The 19,721-nt window shown below is 37.0% G+C and overlaps 1 protein-coding gene across 4 annotated transcripts in view; it reads right to left on the minus strand.

The window, feature by feature from the left end:
- Positions 1 to 4,172: 4,172 nt before the first annotated feature.
- LOC143469621 (triple functional domain protein-like) overlaps positions 4,173 to 19,721 on the minus strand; it is a 36,937-nt gene continuing 21,388 nt past the window's right edge. For 2 of the 4 annotated variants that reach the window (XM_076967377.1, XM_076967375.1), the window contains exons 36-58: positions 12,586 to 12,705; positions 12,077 to 12,267; positions 11,753 to 11,908; positions 11,137 to 11,286; positions 10,594 to 10,662; positions 10,267 to 10,449; positions 9,936 to 10,090; positions 9,658 to 9,727; positions 9,168 to 9,350; positions 8,829 to 8,957; positions 8,574 to 8,743; positions 8,066 to 8,241; positions 7,603 to 7,701; positions 7,126 to 7,328; positions 6,972 to 7,045; positions 6,778 to 6,845; positions 6,524 to 6,704; positions 6,270 to 6,398; positions 6,086 to 6,173; positions 5,920 to 6,019; positions 5,639 to 5,810; positions 5,383 to 5,533; positions 4,173 to 5,149 (exon numbers count right to left, since the gene is read on the minus strand). In XM_076967377.1, the coding sequence (XP_076823492.1) occupies positions 5,389 to 5,533; positions 5,639 to 5,810; positions 5,920 to 6,019; positions 6,086 to 6,173; positions 6,270 to 6,398; positions 6,524 to 6,704; positions 6,778 to 6,845; positions 6,972 to 7,045; positions 7,126 to 7,328; positions 7,603 to 7,701; positions 8,066 to 8,241; positions 8,574 to 8,743; positions 8,829 to 8,957; positions 9,168 to 9,350; positions 9,658 to 9,727; positions 9,936 to 10,090; positions 10,267 to 10,449; positions 10,594 to 10,662; positions 11,137 to 11,286; positions 11,753 to 11,908; positions 12,077 to 12,267; positions 12,586 to 12,705 (3,011 nt within the window). In that variant the 3' untranslated portion in view covers positions 4,173 to 5,149; positions 5,383 to 5,388. The remainder of the gene's footprint in view (positions 5,150 to 5,382; positions 5,534 to 5,638; positions 5,811 to 5,919; positions 6,020 to 6,085; positions 6,174 to 6,269; positions 6,399 to 6,523; positions 6,705 to 6,777; positions 6,846 to 6,971; positions 7,046 to 7,125; positions 7,329 to 7,602; positions 7,702 to 8,065; positions 8,242 to 8,573; positions 8,744 to 8,828; positions 8,958 to 9,167; positions 9,351 to 9,657; positions 9,728 to 9,935; positions 10,091 to 10,266; positions 10,450 to 10,593; positions 10,663 to 11,136; positions 11,287 to 11,752; positions 11,909 to 12,076; positions 12,268 to 12,585; positions 12,706 to 19,721) is intronic. The other 2 variants (XM_076967376.1, XM_076967379.1) reach the window with 2 other exon arrangements.

Genomic DNA, 19,721 nt, shown 5'->3' on the forward strand with positions numbered 1-19,721 from the left:
ATTTGAACCAGGCTGTTCACATAGTCTTGCTCTTCAACCTCCTTTTCATAGGGATTGGGTTCCATTCACTGGGCTTTCTGTGCATTTTACTAGTTTTTTACTGTTGTGTTTCGTAAACTTATTTAATTGAAACTCAGTACAAAATTGAAGTTAACAATTTTTGTATATTATACCTAGGACTTAATTACCTAATATGCAGAGTCGTAATGACTCGAGTCACTATTTCCAAAGACTTGACTTGACTCGAGTTGGTTGTTTTGATTTTGTTTCAGTATTAAGGTTAAACGAATACCTATTCATTGGTCTGAACACATTACAGTGTATAATTTAAAAAGAATTTGTTTGTCTACGAACGTGTACGGTGCCTAAGTCTAGACGTTTTTAATTGACAGAAATCGTTATTCATTTCTGTGTTTTGCTTGGTTTCGAATATCAGTTGACTTGACTTGAGCTTTGTTTACTAAGTGACTAGACCCGAGTCGAGTCACCTGTACCGCGAGGCTCGACTTGACTTGAATCTTGAAAGGTAAGTAGTATACATTACGAGGCTACCGGGACAATTTCAATTTCTCGGAACGAAACAATTAATGTCATTAATCTAGGATAACCTTTTACCACTTTAGCAACTTTACGCAATCTCCTGCTGGAAGAAACTTCCATAATATAAAATATGGTGCCACCAAGACCATTTCAAAATGAAGTTGTAATTTCAAAGTTATGTTGTAATTTTAGATTGAGCCGTATGGGGCTACCAAGATAAATCATGCTTTTTTGTCCTCAAAAATTAAAGTGTTATTTTTCATAATTTTACTTAATGACGGTACCTGGACGTTCTTTAAGTGTTTTAAAATTCACTTAAGGAAGAGATTTTGCAATATACAAAATATTTTAAAGTCAACTTTTAAAAATTACTTTAAAATAATTTTTTTTAAACTTTCAAAAATAAATAAATAAAAACTAATGAATTTATTTAAAAATCATATTTTATTTTTTATTACAAGTTCTTTAAGTGTTGAATTTACTTAAGGATGAAAGTTGACAATAGGAATAAAAATTATTATTTGTTTAATCTTTCTGAATCGTAATGGCGTTCATCACAGTTAAAATAAACATATTTAGGAATGTCTGTATTTGTAATCACACCTTGTTTCTCAAGTATTTCAAACATCGTTTGTTTTCGAAAATATCGAATATCCTTTGATCGTGTTTAAAAGACGTTTTAAAAGAGCAAATAGTAATGATCTTTTCAAATGTTTTTTTTTCATTTCACCATAAGCGTCTGCTCAGATCTAGACTTTTATATTGTCACTTCATTTTAGTTTTTTTTTCTATTTCTTTCGTTTTTGTCTGTAACCATTCCTTTTAAAATTAAAGTTTTACGTTATTCACTGCTACCACGGGAAATATGCCATCTTAAGTTGCATAGGATACGTCATTAGCATTTTATTGTGATGTGCTTTGTGTAGCATGTCTACATGGAATAACTAACGCTTCATCCTTAAACTTTTTATCTTCTAATAAGGTATTACAAATACTAGCTATAAAGATTATTGGTACCATACCATACTGGTACAGAACGTTCCAAACTTAGGCCAACCTACTCAGTACTTTCATTACGTTTCTCGATGCTCTACGTCTAAACGTTACAGTAACGTAATCGCCAATTCTTAACTCGCAGACCTGTAGCAATTGCAATAAGCCCTAGCCTCATCCTTATTCCAGTATGGAATGTACTGTAAGTTTTTTGTGCACCGGCCAGCGTAATTTTCAAAGACTGGTGAGCACCAGTAGACAACAAAAAGTGTGCACTGGTATGAGCAAGTGTGAACGAGATTTCCCTGTTTTGGAATTACTTAGTTTACAAACTAGATTTCTCAACCTATTTTGTAAATCAGATAGCTATGTTGTCCACAGACATGTCTGGTCACAACACTTTCTTTCCCTACGGTTCCTCATTCACTCATCAGCCTGTATAATGCTAACAAACATACTAACCTTTATTATCTGCCAACCAGGCCTATATTTCACACAGACTAAAATTTTCGTGATTCAACTTAATAATTATTAATTAACATTTTGAATGACTTTTCCAATTGTTTTTCAAAGACTGACTGCAGTAAAACACCTTATTTGCATTGCAGATACACTGCACTTCACCGCTATCAGCAATGTCAGTAGAACCTTTCAAGATGGCCGTATAGAGATCAGTGAAATCATCAGACGCGTGTTCGATGGTTATGTAATCCCATACTGTCCTACTAATCTGGATGAATGTTAAGACTAAAATGATTCAGTCGAGGTAACTGCTAGCGTTTTACCATTAAACTACACACTTTTGTAAAATTTCATCCTTAAGTCAATTTAAAAGCACGTAAAGAATGATAAAATTTAAAACTTTTACCAAAAAATATCCCCCTGCCCAATCTAAAATTGCAACATCACTTTTGAAATTACAATAAAAAAAAATCATTTTAAAATTGTCTTTAGAGTGCCATATTGAATATTACCGAAGTTTCTTACAGCAGGAGATTGCGTAAAGTTGCTAAAGCGGTAAAAAGTATCCTAGATTCCTGAAATTAAATGTTCGGTTCCGAGAAATTGAAATTGTCCCGGAAGCCTCATACTGTATACTACTACGGTAAATGACTTGACTTGCGATTAAAGTTTGATGATTTGGTTACGACTCTGCTAAATTGAAAAGAGTTCCAGCGCTTTTAGTTCACTGAACGTCCCTTGTAGCCTATTCGCTTATTCAAATAAAACGCTTACCATGACTTAGGGCAAGTGGAAAAGTAGTAGTTAGTAGGTCCTGTCTTTGCTAATCAGGCCGAAAGAGTTTAAATCACGTCGCTGGGTGTCATTAGCATGGCATGTTCTGGCACAGTCAGAGCCTTCCCTTTGCAATTAATAACGTTATTAATAGGTATATAGTTTTGCTTCCTACGGTGAAAGATAACCAAAAATGTCCTTACAGGTAGAGGAGATACGGCATATTTCTAGGTCAGAACTTACCACTCGTTGAACCACAATCACTCACGTTCTTTCATGTGCGTGTTTTGTTTCTGGTGATATATATACTTGCGGGGAGTTGTTGATTTAATTATTCACCAGCGTTGAAAAGCGCAAGTTCATGAAAGTTTGACATGTTTCCGGTGTACAGAGTTCGGAATGTGTTTACATCTTTGTTTCGCCGAAAATTAGACCCACAAATTATGGAACTAAATTTCTATTGCCTGGTGCGTTTTGTCACTGCAATGAGACGCTGAATGGCTTGAAATCGTTCATATATTATTCATTCTTACAGTGCCTTGCAGAGATTTTAGCTACTGGTTCCAACTTATTTCTGCTGTTCCGTCCCCTTGGGTTGTACGTGATGCTGGTGGACAGTAGATCCATTGATTAGCGTTGTTGTGCAAAATGTTTTTCTAATTGTTTTATTTTTTACTTGGTCAGAAAAGAACAACATCAAAGTTACATAGTCTAATACTGTACTTATAGTGTATAGTATTTCCGTGCTTTAAGCTGGTTGCCAATATGAGCTCAAAAAGCAACTTTAGCTGCAAAACATGCTATCGCAGCAGGGTCATTTTGCTTTATATTTTGCTTTTAAGTTTAACTGAATGTATTTTTTGATTTGTGAACTCACATGTAAAAGCTGCGATGCTGTTATTGATGTGGTTGTTATTTTGTTGTAGAGTTCATATTGCATTTCCGCAGCCTCAGGTGAACGAAAATCGCAGCTAAACCTCACTGGTGTTTTGGTTACGTTTTATCTATTGTTGGCACAATGAAGTTTATGGGCTTTTCAGGTCGGGTCTAAGTTTGTGAAAATTTTGGGGCTGATTACCGTTTTGAATAGCTCAATACTTTTTAGGATTTTAAAATTAAGAATTTATTTTGATTTTAGTTCAATTGAATTGATTGCTTCTTCAATTAAGAAACAACTTTCGGGGTCAAAAGTAAATCTTAGATTCCCAGTAGACCCGTTTCCATCTCTGGTTGTAGCTTAGTTACTGTTGAAATCGACAAAAAGTAGTGAGAAAGGAAGCCCTTTACCAACTGTTTTGTACAATATCGTTTTTACTGTTATTTCAATCTTATTGCTGCTATCTTAAGTTTTTGCGTCCAATCTATTAATTCAACATTGAAATGGATGCAATAATCACTTCAGAAACGATTGCTTTTGTTTATTTTTCGTACAAAAACACACGACATATTCCACTTAGAAACGCTACAGTGCATACAAACAGTTAGGACAAAGGTAAGCAAAGTAACAAGAGTCTATGATACGCTAGGTGATGAGGACCTGAAAAAAGAAATGACGACGTACACACGAAAATGACAGACCAATTGAAAACTAAAGAATTTTGATTTGGTGAAAGTATAGCTTGATGATGATTTATATAAGAAATGACATGACACCAAAATTATTGAAAATATTGAGTTTTCAAAACAAAAGCGGGATGAATTTCACCAGCTAGTGAAAACACTGCACACGAAGTTAAGACGGAAGGCAGTCTAAAGAGAATCAAATCATTCACCTAAACAGCAACATTGCGACGCAAAAATAATAAAAAAACACCTTGCTGTCGCAAATATTTTGCTGAGATATTTTAAAGGTACGACAAGGTGCTAGCAACTCAAAAAAAGTTGACCTTTTGGTTGAACGATGTCATGGTACTTCTGGTCCACACTACGTATTCCTGACATTATTAGGTGTTGGATGTAGTTTATTGAACGATATTACAAATGGAAGAACCATAAGATGAATGAGGTAAAAAATCAAAACACGCTACCCAAAATATTGTCGGCGCAATAATAAAACACGACACAGTAAAAAGGAGGAAAAAATGCAGGTGAACAATGATGGCGTCAAAAAGGGGTTCGCATGTGTAAAAAGCCCGTGTAAGTATCGTTCAATGGAGCTAGTGCAATCAGTGCAATGAAAAATGTCATCAAAAAATGCTCTTTAATCTATAAAAAGCGCAAGAAAAGTCAGTGATCAGTAAGTGGAGAGATACAAGATTGCGACAAACGTAGCTTCTTGTTTGGCCTTCCGAGCAGTAACTTGGGCGTACCTTCCTTCAAACTCAGCGCAAAGACGCATTTTCGATAACTGCACCGCAACTTGTCTTGTTAACCAAAAAACCTAAAACATATATGAGCTTTAGGTTAGCCAAAAGGGTAATAAGCGCATTAACAAGTAGTATCGCTGCTAGAGATGACAGTTTACGCTGGGCAACCACTACATTTTTATAAAAGCACTTCAACCACGTCGTGAAATTTGTTAAAAACATGGTTTCAGCTACTCTAGGCTGAGAATACGCGTTCAGATGGTTTATAATATTAGACAAGTTTTAGAAATTTAAATTTGATACTAACCGTATATTATCTGGCCGTGCACGCTGTTGACAGGTTTCCCATTGATTGATTGGACAGCGAACTCAATTGATCGGGAATGCATGGAGTCGACACTGATTTTCCGACAAGTTTGTCCGTGCTTCTGCTTTTACGCAATATTCGATTTAGTGCCCTGCAAATAAAATCGCATTAAAATGAAGCAATTAAGAAATGTAGAAACATCGAGCGTCTTTCTCGCATGTCGACTTTGGTATATTTTTGTAATGAGTTTGCATACCCGGACGATCCGCTGTTCGTTCTTTTTTGGTGGTTTCGTTTGACAGTACGCGGTGTGACTCGCTCTTTCCTTGCAGTGTTGTTAAGCACTGTGTGTCCCACCACGTGACCTGGCACCCAGCCCTCCGCTGCCGGCATGCTCGAAGTGGCTGCGCGGTACACTAGGCATAACCCTAAAGAGAAGACAAATTACGTGACGAGAATGAACTCAAAACAAAGGGATTCGGGGGCAGTCTTTCTTCGTGATAAGAGCTGAAGTCATGACACCGGGTTTTTGTTTACCTTGGGCATTTGTGGCGATTACTTCCAAAGCATCACCCTGTGATAAACCTATCTCGTCTTCTTTGACAGCTTGGTAGTCGTCAGTTGCAATTACCACAACCTGATAATGTGAAAGAAGTGTCGTCAGTTAAACCTGCTTCAAAACTACAGGTGCCCAGTCACGTACCTTTTCGACGGGCGACTGGGACGTTGGTGATGACTCACGCGTGGATCGTATCGTACCGAAGCTGCTAGCTAAAGACACTTGGTCGGCGCTGAAAGTGAGATAAAGCAATGAAAACTACATGCATTGAAGTAATACAAGCAAAAGTATAATCCACTGTAACCAAGCACTGATACAAAAGTCTTACTTATGATTGCTCTCCGGATAAGTGAACTTGCAGGTGGACGATCTTATGTTGGCAGGCGAAACAGGCGAAAGCCAGAAGGAATGTGAACCGGATAAATCCGGTGCGGAAAGGTGGCTGTTAAAACCGCTTCTAAGGTAAAACAATCGATTGATACGAGCATACAAACTGTTAACTTATCGGATGAGATTGCCCAACATGAAGCGCTAATACTTACAAACACTTACAACTGGTACATTAAAATGATTTCAATCTACCTGTTTGGGGTCATGGGGCTGCTAAGTGATGAGTGGGATCTCAAGGGAACCAATGTTTCTTCAGTCTCGTGTCCAGCAGCACTTACAGGCCTCGGTTGAGGGATTTTGTTGCGTTTGAAAAACTTCCTCCGGTCTCTTGTTCCGAATAATGACGAGGATTTTTTAACATCAGGTTCGTTGTCTGAAGATTGTTGGAGAAAATCTTTAAATGAGAACTGACTACCTATAACGAGAGATTTTTAGAAAATACAGACCTGCTGATCTGGCAGCAGGGAGCAGGTTGGTTGATCCGAGGTCTGCTTCGTCACAAACTTCGTTTTCTCTATTGGTGCAAATTAGAGCAGGATAAAGATTTCGAAAAACTGTTTCACTTGCATTATACACAGCAAGTAACATGATAGCAAGGAATGCAATCACAATTTTATCGGCCAAATTCCACTCTGCTTACCGTGTCGTCGTTATTTCAGGTAAAACCAGAGGAAAGGGCGGAACAGACGATTGATTAGAATTAGTTTCAATTACCTGGATCACACAAACAAAGAATAGATTGTAAGTGCGGCAAAAACAATTACCAAGACTAATATAACGACCGAACTACTCACTGATGATGATTGGGAATCTTGGTGCGAATGATCATGTTTTGACCGCGGTGGTGGGCTGGTTGGAGCGTCACTGCCACCTAGTGGCGTCCAACCGGTGGATTCAGCTAGGAATTTTTCTCCAGCCGATGTCGACGATGTCAAGGTCTTGGCCTCACCACCCGCGTTACAGTTTAAATTACCGTTCGGGTTGGGGCGAAATGAAGCTGAAAAGAGTTCATTTCCATTATATTACTTAGTTGCTTAAGTAGGGGTCTTTAGGACTGCCAAACCTCAATGACTTGATTATACGTGAAACTTTTACGCAAAAAAGCAGCTTTAGAATTACAAAGTTAGAACAACGCCAAAGTCTATGGAGAAAATTATGTAAAGCGTAAGTCAAGCAAATGTTTTCTCGCATTTCAAGCAATGCTTAAAATTTCATGATACCATAACCATACAAAAATGAAACTACAAAAAAAACAATCGAACGATACGAACCTAAAAATGGTTTAGAATTAGTTCTACTGTTGTTATTATTGCTATTGCTATTGGTGCTCTTCAAGCGTTGTTGCTGATAAAGAATCGGCGCTTGCAATGCTACAAATGCAACAAACGTAAGCATGACATATTAAGGCAAGACAACATCTGCCTTGTATGCGGTCATAAATATGTAAATATAGCTACTGCTACATACCAAACATTTTAATGATACTGGTTACAAGTGACTATCTATTGTATGAGTACTCGTATGAAGGAAAATAAATCACAAATAGCATTTGGTATATGAGGATTTATTTATTTTATTTATTTCTTGGTAACTGTAAGATGGATCCAAAAAATTTATGATCCGTGCAGTTAAAATTAAATCTATTTTCATACCTAACGCACATACCCGTGCTACGTGATGTGGTAAACGATGAATCAGAGCATCAACGAAATAACCTTACACCGCACCACTCACCGTTAACAAAGTCCTGCTGGTTGTCTAGTTGCTGCTTAACAGTGTCCATCCAGGTCTGTTTAATTTCAGGTGATTTTGCTCGTAACTCCATCGAATCTTCTCCACTTCGATTAGAAAGACGAAAGCGGATGTCGCAGCCCGACACGTCGCGTAGAACAAGGTCGGAGTTTTTAATGCTGCGTTGGTTAAAAAGAAATTTATTCCAACCATTCCGTGGGGAAAACTAAACTGACATATTACAACTACACGACCAGACAGTACTTGAAACGCAAACTATTAATATTTAACACTTAAATGGCAGAAGGTGGATTTGATACGAGTTCCAACATATTTGTGTTCATGCATTTCTAGACACCGGACAGAAAAGGACATTTTAAGTATATGTTAGTTAGATCTAGAGATAAAATTAATAGTGCCGGAGAAATTGAATCAAGCTCAGGATTCTCGGTATTTTTTTATAAATAAATGGTTATATTGAACTGGTAAGGCTAATGTTAAGATTTCCCACCTGTTTTTGTATGTAAAGCCCCGTTCTTCAACTTTCTTATCAACCAGGTCGCTAAAGATGACGATCTGTTCGAAGAAGAAGACCTTCCGCTCTTTTTCGTTTGCTCCCCCGTCATGAGAGACATGGAATGTATCCTGGAGGAGAAGTTTCCCTTGAGCCGAAATGCGGCCCTGCAAGAAAAAAAATCCTGATATAAAACTAACAATCACGGTATAAATAAAATGTTCGGGGGTTTAGAAGGGGACAGCAACGAACCGGAAACCCATTCATTCTTGCCACCATCATCATGTCATTTGCGAGTTTGGGAACAACATGCATGATACGGACAGCAGCTTGCAAATCGCTGGTATCAAGTTTTGCCCTTTCGGTGAACTTCAAAAAATCCTGCAGAAGATTTATACACAATAGAAATTAAATTTCACAGGATCCGGAAAGGGCGGTTAGGTAATTTAAATGTAGACCCAATAGATATTTTAAATATTTTCAAAGTACTGAATATTACATAGTCTTCTAGCATGTGAAGAAAAGACGGTTTACAACCAACGAAATCATGGGTTTCGTGGAATGCAGGTAGGTGAAATACAAGCAATTTACCTTTAACAAAAGCTGATACTTCATGATGCGTTGGACGGGTTTAATTAAGAAGTCTGCAATGTCCAGTTTTGTTCCTAACTCGGCTTGGATCTCGGTGAAGTAAGGTTGTTTATTTTTTTGTACGAGATACTCGGACAGGGGTTTGTTCTGGCAGTAGTGGACGTACATGTGTAGTCTGCGTTCCTGAATAACAGAATAATGTGCGAACTGAATTGATATATGAATAACAGCGATACGCAAAGAACATAAAAATTGCGATACAGAGCTCAAACATATTGTTTCCGTGAACAAACAATTTAGGGTAGAAGTAACCATATTCATTGTAAAACGCAACAGAAGCGTTTCAACTAAATTGTGAAGTTCTTTCATGGAAGAATTACGACAGTAAAATACTTTTAAAATGTGCAGAAGCTCACAAGAATTTTATTTAGTATGGCGTGCAACACCAGTTTAACAGTTTTATGTGTAACATCGCAACTAGCAAGCCTACATATTTCTTGAAAAGAGGTCCCAAGTAATCAGGATCTGCCATGCACTTGTTGATTTCTTTTAAGAATGTGCTGAAACAACAGAATTAGACAACTAAAAAGTGAGTCGTTACAATGACAGATTTCACATAGATATAGAATGACCTAATTGTAAACTGTCTTATGAAAGTACTAAATCTGTATGAAAATGCTTTCAAAAACTCCACAAAAATTGAAAAAATAAAAAACAACATTTTATATTAGAAACGTGGTGCTGTATATTCCATTGCATGGTGCTTACTCTCTGTGCCATTCGTGTATCTGCGCAATATTTCCAAATAAAACTCGCTCTTTGCCAGGGTCGGAAGGGAGACCTTTCTGAAGAACTTGGGCCATGTAACCCTCGGTTATTGTAGCAAGATGACTCACGTACTCCTTTTCCGTATCAACCAACTCCTATTAATGACGTTTTACAAAAAAATTTATTGATGTTTCATATGCATTTAACTGTCGTAAAGTTTTAACCTTAATCAGTAATTATCGATTGTAACGATTCGTTAAGATCAAAATAAGCCAAACTTGTTTCATTCAAGAAACTTTTCTAACATAAAAAAGAAATATCGACATCTTACCATGAGCACATATTGCCGCTTTTCCAGCGCCTTTTCTGCTTCATTTTTGGCCGGTGTATCAGGAACAGATAATTTTATACTATCATCTTCGTTCATTACGTCACCGTTGCTGAGGTTCGTTTCGGGTAGATTGGTGACGTTATTCCCAATATTTTTGCCGTTTGTGGCAGTGTCGTCGCCGGACTAATTATTAGAACTTCTGATTTATGGTCTTAGTGGTATGCGTTAATAATAGTTGCATATAGAAAGTTTTGTAAAAACGAGATAAATATTAAATAAACATTTTAGCTGGTTTAGTTGGTTTTGTAAAAAGGTGTAACGGCTCACCCGTTTTTTCCAGACATTGCTTGCTGGTTCATTCGATTGATTCTGGTTGATTTTGTGGCTTGGCGAGCTCTGTTAGTAAATGTCAAAAGACTGTCAGTTCAAAACAAAGTGACGACAGTCAATAAGCATCCGAACAAAGCCATGCCACGCCACAACAACGTATAACACATCGGCCAGCCAATCCAATGTAAAAAAAGCTTACTTAGCATGACAAGCAAGGATTATATAATAAATTATATTCAGCCTAATTACGTCAATTTCATCTATAAATGAGGTTGCCTGATATAGCAGTTCGACTAAAAGCAATTATGAGTTTGCAACATGTTTTTAAGGTTGCAGTACTAAAACTTCAGATGAATCAGCGGAATTTCATATTAATATTGTAAATCAAATTAAAAAGATTCCAACCTCATGAACATTAGACGTCACAAAACACGCAACGTCATACTTGGTAGAGACTAAGTCTGCCGTGTTCAATATACCAACTATTACGTGTATAAAGCGAGGAAAATATCAATCAATATCAAGGTCAAAGTTGTGTACCGGGAACTTTTCACTTAATATATCCTCCATTTCCTGGCGGAGATCTTTTGAATGGGAGTGATTGATATCGGAAGGTTTGCTGCCGAACATATCGGAACAACTTCCCTTAGGACTTGATGAATTTGAAGCAACAGAACATGCAGACGAACACTGGCGACATGCAGACAAAATATAAACTAAAATTCACAGTTGGATTTTGCAACTTCAAGCACTTAGCGCTTTCAAGTTTACTGCATTAAATCTTTTGTTGTTGTGTTCAATAGATTATAGAATGTCTCACATGTAACATATAAGCCAGTTGACAGAATAGTAGCATTTGTTTATAACAAGCAGGTTGCAGTGTAATACCAAGATTACAGAACTGTAATTAAGCCCAGTCAACTGGGACAACATTACTCAGGGTATTACTCATCATGACACTAACACTCCGAATATAAACTGAACCATGCAAATAGTGACTAATCAGAATGATTTGAAAGCCCAGAGAATAGCAAACCTTTACATCATATGACATCAGACATATAATGCTATAACAGCAGGAAGAAAAAATTTGAAATAAGAAATGATGCAGAAAAGAATACAACAGATAAACTCCAGCTGAATAGCATCGACATACCTGACTGCCCATGGATGCCAAAGTCCGTGATTGTCCAACTATTTGCATGGGAGGAGGAAGGGATGCAGGAAGCAACTCCTCTTCATTGCTCTCAGAAACTAGATGTTTCACAGAAGAAGCTGGCATGGCTTGTGGCAGGTTTAGGTTGTTCTTTGCCTAATGATATTTGGCATGATCACAACACCACAACAACAAGCAAATAGTCAAACGTTTTCCGCTATTATTTTTAAGACTATTTTTGAAAACAAACAGAGGCAGTCTTGTTTTAACAACTGACTCAACAGAAATAAATATATTTGAAACTAAAAGTCAAACAACTCTCACCTTTTTCAATCTTCGTGCGGCTGGAGATTTATCTGTCGGAGCATCGCTGTGGAATGGTTCTTGGCTGGGTGGGGATAGGTCTTGGCTCGACGATAACTGCGAATGATTTGCAGATACTCTTTCCTTGCCTACAGTTGCACTCCCACTTATCACCTTTTTCCTTGATGTGGACGTGAGCCACTTTCTAAACCCTATTTTATACAAAAAAACGTTTCAGTAATATCGTTATACAGAAATACTGCAATCAACAGTATTCAGCAATTACTAGTACTGTAGTGCCAGACCACATTAATTGTACCTAATTACAAATTATTTTTAAGCAAACGACTTAAACTCCACAGTAATTTAACTAAAATACACTTTAACTAAATTATTATTTACAAATAAAATCGATGTAGTATGTCTACACCAAAAACACAAATTCTCAAATTATAAATGATGCAACAAAGCCAAAGAAAGGTAACTGCTGGTAAAAGTAAATGTTTAATACTACTAGTTTAGTTCTTTACCAGATCTTTTCTCACTAGGCAAGGTGGCTGTAGATCCAACATAAGAACTGCTTTTTGACGACCTTGATGAAGCAAAGTCACCCTGCGCAGCACCAGAAGAAAATTCACTCTCCGATCCTCCTGAACGATAAAAAGACATTTTAGTTAGCTTACAGAAATTGCTAGATAAAGTCAGGTTGGATTCCTGTTACCTTCTGAATTTTTTTTCTTGTATTCTTTTGAGTTATTACAGGAAAATAAAACGTGGCACCTTTCAAATATCTGATAACAATCCATTCAATACATTTATGTATTTACAGAATTCAACATTGACTGATTGGAAAAGAGCCAGAGAATCTAATACATGTACCAACATGTCCTTACAAAGCATATACCTTTCTAATCAAGGTTTGCCAATGGCAACGAAGTCAAAAAATAAACATGCGAGATTCACATAGCTGATAAAAGCTGCAGTAAGACAACATATAACAAGGAGCTTATTTTTAAGACTGATTCTGAATTTGATTGTTCAATGCTGTAAAGCTGCAACTGCTAGTTATTGTCATTTCTTGTTCATAACCAACACTGTTTAATATAAATATACGGAAGGCAATTGTTTTCATATAAACATCCACTATGTAATTGCAAAGGATGAAAATTAGCATGATCAATGAACGACTAAATGTGGCCCTAAGTTAAGGGTTGAATCATTTTAAACAATATATATATGTATATGCATACATAGGATCTAGTACAAAAATATGCCATGCTTTGCTCATCGTGCTTGTATCAAGTAAGAGGCAAAACTAATTTTAAATATTATCTAACGCATAGATAGAACGATATTTGGAAAGTAGTTAGTCAGAATTCAACGCACTGCCACATTATCCTAGTAATGATAGTAACTAATCCCAGCATGAAAAACGTAATTCAAATAACAGCGTTTTTATTGTGCACACAGTAAAACATGTTACTTTAGTCTTTTGCAATGCGCGAAAAGTGCTGAATTGTTAAGCTTGTGTTCGCTCAATCCAACGTTGTACGTTAATCAAATTAAACAAGCACTGCAAATAGGGTGTAAGGAAATACTCCCAGTTCCACAAGGTCAGCACTAATCTACTAATCCAGGCTGGTTTTAAATATGTTGAAAAGATAAAGCAAGGGAAGCCCATACTTTACTAATGGGATTAGCTATTGCTGTAAACGCGCTACTAGTAGAATCATCCACTTCGATTAATGTCAACACAACATAAACGTTTAAATTACCAAACAATCTAAAGAAAAGATCAAACTGCGTGCAAATGCCATCGATAATCCATTTCAATACCACAGGCTTCAAACGTAATAAACTTTGTATAAAGATAAAAAAAGTTTTGCATAGCAAAGCACAACAGTAGTTGCGAAACTATATTCGTTCCGTCTAGTTAAAAATGATAATTATTTTCCTGAAAGAAAAGTATTTGCGACGTGCGCTCAATCCACAGTTAGCATTTACGTAATTTGAAATGGTGTCATTTGCATACAGTATGGTAGAACATAGGTGTCAATATAGTGGTGTCGTAGATAAAACGTATTGACAAAGAATATAAATGATTCACCAGCTATGCCGGGTATCTTCATAAATTATAAAGTGGCTATTCCTCAAGCGAAGAAAGTTAAATGTGACATTAACGCCTGTTACAGATTAGCAGTAGAACGTTTATATACAAGGTCTATATAGATAAGCAACACCTTTAAAATCTATTTCTTGAATGAGACTGACACACGCTGTCGCCACTGTATCACAAAACGCTGTGGTTATGTTTGGTAAGAAACTGAATACAGTATCTAAATTTGAATCGTGGTCTAACAGAGACCTTAGAGGGAAACCGTTGAATCTGGAATAAGGCCTAAGATCAATAACACCATTGCAAATGCGCAAACTTTATTCGATGTCCTACAATCTACATGCGTTGCTTCACCTTTGACTCACTACCTTTATTTCACCCACTGATAAACACAGAAGTTTAAAACCATTACATTGCAATCGTTTTCCTAAGCAATAGCCAAACACATTCAACTTTGCTAGGCTGCAATTACAACCACAGTTTGTGAACCACAGACGCTGCTTCAAACGTGGGAGGCTTCCTTCCAGTCCTGCAAGTTCCGACTACAACCAGCGTCAGACGCACCGCTTTGCTACGAAAAAACCTATTGCATTCACGTTAAAGCTAGCGTCACGTGGGCTCTATTCGTCAGGAAACGTTACAACACGAATACTTCACCATCGTTTGTAATGACAAAAAAAAAACAAGTTTAAACTGATGTTCTTGACTTGGTTAGTACCTAAATTCTTTCGAAAGAACGGTCTTGTTAAACGATAGCTTCGCTGCAGTGATATGCGTTATCAACAGTTACGTGTTATTTGCATAAATAACAAAATCTGGGTGCTGAATGTATGGTACAAAGGTTGAAACCGTTCTCGGTAAGCTTTGGGTTTAAATTAACCGTTGATCTCAATTAAAACAACATTACTTCATCTGCTTTCGCTTCAGTCAGTTTACAAACATAACTTAACGACTTGGAACTAACGTAGTTGTGTTTTATTTGCTCAGGGGTTAACGGTGAGGAGTTCTGGTAAAACAGTACTACTGTATTACCTAGTCGAAACGTAATTCCTTTATGGAACGCCTTTCATTCAAAAACTCCATTAAAACTACTGAAACGTCACGTAATAATGTTATATCTTCATAACTATGGTTTAAGAACAAAGTTAAACAAAAAACACTACATCTAACAATTAATTATATTATCAGTAGTCGTCTTTCGCTTGCAAATTTTCTTCCACATGAGCGCTAGCGTTATCGGTCATCATACGCCTTTGTTCAGTATAATATGACCGGCACGCTTAGGTAAGTAGTCTACAATGTGCAAATGACTCCCTCGAGCCCTGTAATCTCATCGTATCGCAAATTGATCAAATATTTCATAAACCTGCCGATCGCTTGGTTTATTCGGCGGGAGAAAAGATCGATAAATTATTATTATTGACTGACTGTAATTACAAACAACTAAACAGGTGATAAACGCAGTTAGACCGCAACCTGCAAGTGTAAAGTATTAGTTAACATCATTTTCAAAACCTGTGCTTTAAGCTGTTCTATTCAAATTCCTGCATATGCTGGGTTTGCATGGCTTTGTTGTTTTGCATAGAAGTGCTAGTAAACGTATACTATTATAAGGCCAATGCCACTCCAATATACTGAAATATTATGAACTGTCAAAGTTAGCCTGTGATCTGCTTTTAAATTTCAAAATCTGGTTGTTTCAAAATCATTGCGTGCTAGAAAGCAAATGATACCCAGGTTTGACTACATCAATATACATATGGACGGTCATTTCGCATTTAGATCGGATAATACGGTTAATCTGACACAAAGTTTCCTTTTACATAGCCTAGGTGTGACTAAAGCACCAACCTCACCTAACTGATAATGCTGGATAAGAATTAACGCATAACAACCCGTGAGGTTATCGAGGCGTTTAACTATGCGATCAACCCAGGCGCTTCTTTGCTAGTGTAACAAATACCTCAAGCAAAGTATGAAATAGCAAAAAAATATGAATTCGAAAATTTTTCTTGTGTACTCTTGGCAAAAAATAGACGGTCTAAACTCGAAATTTGTAGCTTTATACTATATTTTCATAGATTTTAACTGTCTCGAACATTAAATGTGAGACACTAAATGTTGTCATCAACTTAGCATACACAGTCGGTTTGAAACGATCAATATATAAATAGCATGCAACAAGTGACAGTATTAAATTAAGTCAGGCAAAACACAAACCGAGGTATCCCGAGAACGAATGAAAAACTGTTTTCAAATTGTAATTAAATTGTAGCAGGTAAAAATTGGAAACTGGAAAATCTGCGTTAACAATAGTTCAAACGCCGATACAATATCGATTTATAGCTTGGTAGGTGGCCGGCCCGGTACGAAAACTAGTCGAAACTAAAGGCATATAACATTCTTCGTGTTCGCGGTAATCCAGTCGATTATTCCGTAAAATTGAATTATTCCAACGGTGCAATCTAAGCCTGACACTAAGCAAGTGTAATCTAATGTAAACTGGGCCTTACCTTCATCATTAAGATGGTCAAGCATGGTGGGTGAAAATGCATCATGTTTTTGACGTTTGAAACGAAGCGAGATCTTCAGAAACTGTATATCCAGAGACATATTTGCTCGTGGGTTTGGGAAACCAAATGAGACTTGTGCAGAATTTAAATGAGAATTTGCGGTGACTCGATTGTCTTTTCAGTGGGAATATAGTCGGGTGATTTGTACGTCAGTTTATCTTTAGCAAAAGTATTCCGCCTACGCCCTACAGTTGCATGTATGATACATAAAACCCATGGTGTTTGACGCATGTATGAATATCACTCAGTTGGGCCTAGCTGAAAACCGCTGCCAGTAAGAACATGAGAATATCAGTTAAGTGTATAGTCTGACAAACATGTTTCGTACGCAAACAACTTTTCAGCAAAAAGAGAAAAAAATGATCGGAGATTTCTATCGCAATTACGTTTTACGTTTTACCCTAAATGTCAACCTGCGCCGTTTAAGTAGACTGCAATTGTTATATTAACTTTTCTTGAACACACGCAAAAACATTTAACAATTTTTAGTTGCTGCCGTATCGTTTGGTATTCCTATATTTATTGTTTTTTTCTAGACGTCGATATGTGCGGCTGGCTGGTCAGCTTAATTACAGGTTAAACAAATCATGGAGAAACGTCCACTCTGTGTAGCTCGGATTCTAATTTTCTGGCATATAAGCTTTGACAAATTGACACACACTCTACAGTCTACAATGACTATTAAACTATGCTAATTTCCAGCTGACAAATATTTCAAAATGTTCTAGTTCTGTTAAAAGTGAGTGCAGATAAAAGTGCCAAAAACTTGCCGTGTCACCATTATGCTTGAACACTGCGTGTAGCAAGGATCAGCAAAGCGTGAACGTTTTAAACATACCTACAAAAATTACCATGTTATTGCTTGGTGACTTGCCCACGTCTTATGATACCAATCACCACTGGCATGACGCGTGTAAAACCACGTAATGGCAATACTGTATATGTATATTGTATGTCTTCCTCATCTATTCTATCTCAGTGCTACTTTCTGCGTTATGACGGGGAAAACGTTTTCGTATTTCTTAAATTTAAACGTGCTATTTCTCTAATGTCATCTCCATACTCCCAAGACCTGGCGTTTGACTGGCCATCGGCTTAAGTTTGTTTCCGTGTAAATACAAGCTTTGATAGCACGCTACACTCATTTTGTAGAGTTAAGTAAACTTTGACGTTGTATTTGCTGCCTGACAAAAACATAGCAGTCAATAGCAAAACCACGAACCTTTTAGATGCGTCTGACAATGCATTTTGAAGGTGGGGTCGGTGACATTAAGTGCTGAACGCGTTTGTTGTAACTTTATACCGACGACAAAAAATGCAGGAAGACGTAATCAATCAATACGTCGTTTAAAATTACGTTCTGTTTCGTCAAGAGCGATTCACTTACAGTAATGGTGCCAGTGAGACATATACCAAATTAAAAGACGTTTACTAAATAGCTTTTATCCTTGAATGACATTCTACGTTTTACAACAGCATGGCGCGTGCGCAGAAAAAACATTGAGGGGCGACAAAAACTGGATTCGTTTCTGAGACCATCTCGCGGTCTAAACAGAAGCATAGATCTCTCACAATGATCATAAAACAATTTTACTGCTGTAAATATGTGGAGAACCGGCCGCTTTCTGTTGTGTCTATACTTGTGTTGTATCATGAATGGGGTGGTATTCGAATATTTCTTGTTTGTGAGAGTTTGGTTCAAATCGAGGCTAACGGAAATTTGCATGTACAACGTCTGTCAACAAAAGCAACTTCTGCATGATGTTAAATTGCATTCAACAAGACATCCATCAATTGGCCTTTGGACTAACGGTAAGAAACAAAAACCAGACAGAATGATAGATTTGCAAGTGCAACGTTGAACACGCATTGAAACGTTATTGAAAATATTGACGTTCACTTAATTTCTAATTTCTACATGATGATCACGTCGAAATGTTACTATACCTAAACTACATATATGATACGCAGTTGTGTATGTAGTTTGTGTCATAACGTGTATACTTGTGCGATAAATACAAGTCGCACGTACACGTAACTGTCATAACAGATTACAGCACAAGTTATTGTGAATAAAACATCTCTTAATAATTGGGCAATCTTTCTGTCACTTCCGGATTTATCGCACTTCCACAATCACGTTACGTATAATTAACAAAACAACGTACACAGGACGTCCATCCACGTATACAAAATTCCATCAGAGGAATTATGACACGCAATTAACATTTTGCGTCATGAACTCATAGTGCTGCTGAATAGCTTAATGTATCCTTATCCTCGCCTAAAACCTGAACGGTGGTTTGCAGGTAGCAGTTAAATGGTCACCAGGCCTAAACTAACAAACTATCTGGAATCTTGGATAAACTAACGAGTGTGGGAAGCATGCCTTGTACAAACAATCGATCAAAAGCCTTAACGCGAGCAGCAAACATGAAAGGTCTGTGTGAAATGTTTCGTGTCGGATCGTTAACAACTATTTAGGGCATTATTGCACTTTACATTTGTCTGTTAGAAACTATGGTGATGTTGGAAAACTGAGGCGCGTCACCGCGAAAATGAAATGGAATTCATTTATCTTCATTACAACAAATGTTTTTTGACAGTGTTTAAAGTTAAATATTATAGCTTAGTGCGACAAAATGAAACTCGATACGTCTTGTATTATACATAGGCCTAACTATAACCTGAACATGTCTTCCACAGCATTCAGTGGAAGCTCGTTAACTTGAAGTCAAAAGGACCGATTAATCAGACAATTTGAGTTCTCTTAAGTCCGTAAAAATTGGAGGCAAATTTTCATGAAAGATAAACTGAGTGATATAATTGAAGCTTTTTCGGCAATCATTAAACTTGCGTTGGTTTTTTAGCCTTTTAAACAAAAAAGAATCCAACTCCTAGATAAATATATCATTAAAACTTCTTCACATCATCGGTGAAGTTTCTAAAATATTAACATGTCAATCCTTTCACAAAA

Source organism: Clavelina lepadiformis, chromosome 8, assembly GCF_947623445.1.
Source record: "Clavelina lepadiformis chromosome 8, kaClaLepa1.1, whole genome shotgun sequence".
NCBI lineage: Eukaryota > Metazoa > Chordata > Ascidiacea > Aplousobranchia > Clavelinidae > Clavelina > Clavelina lepadiformis.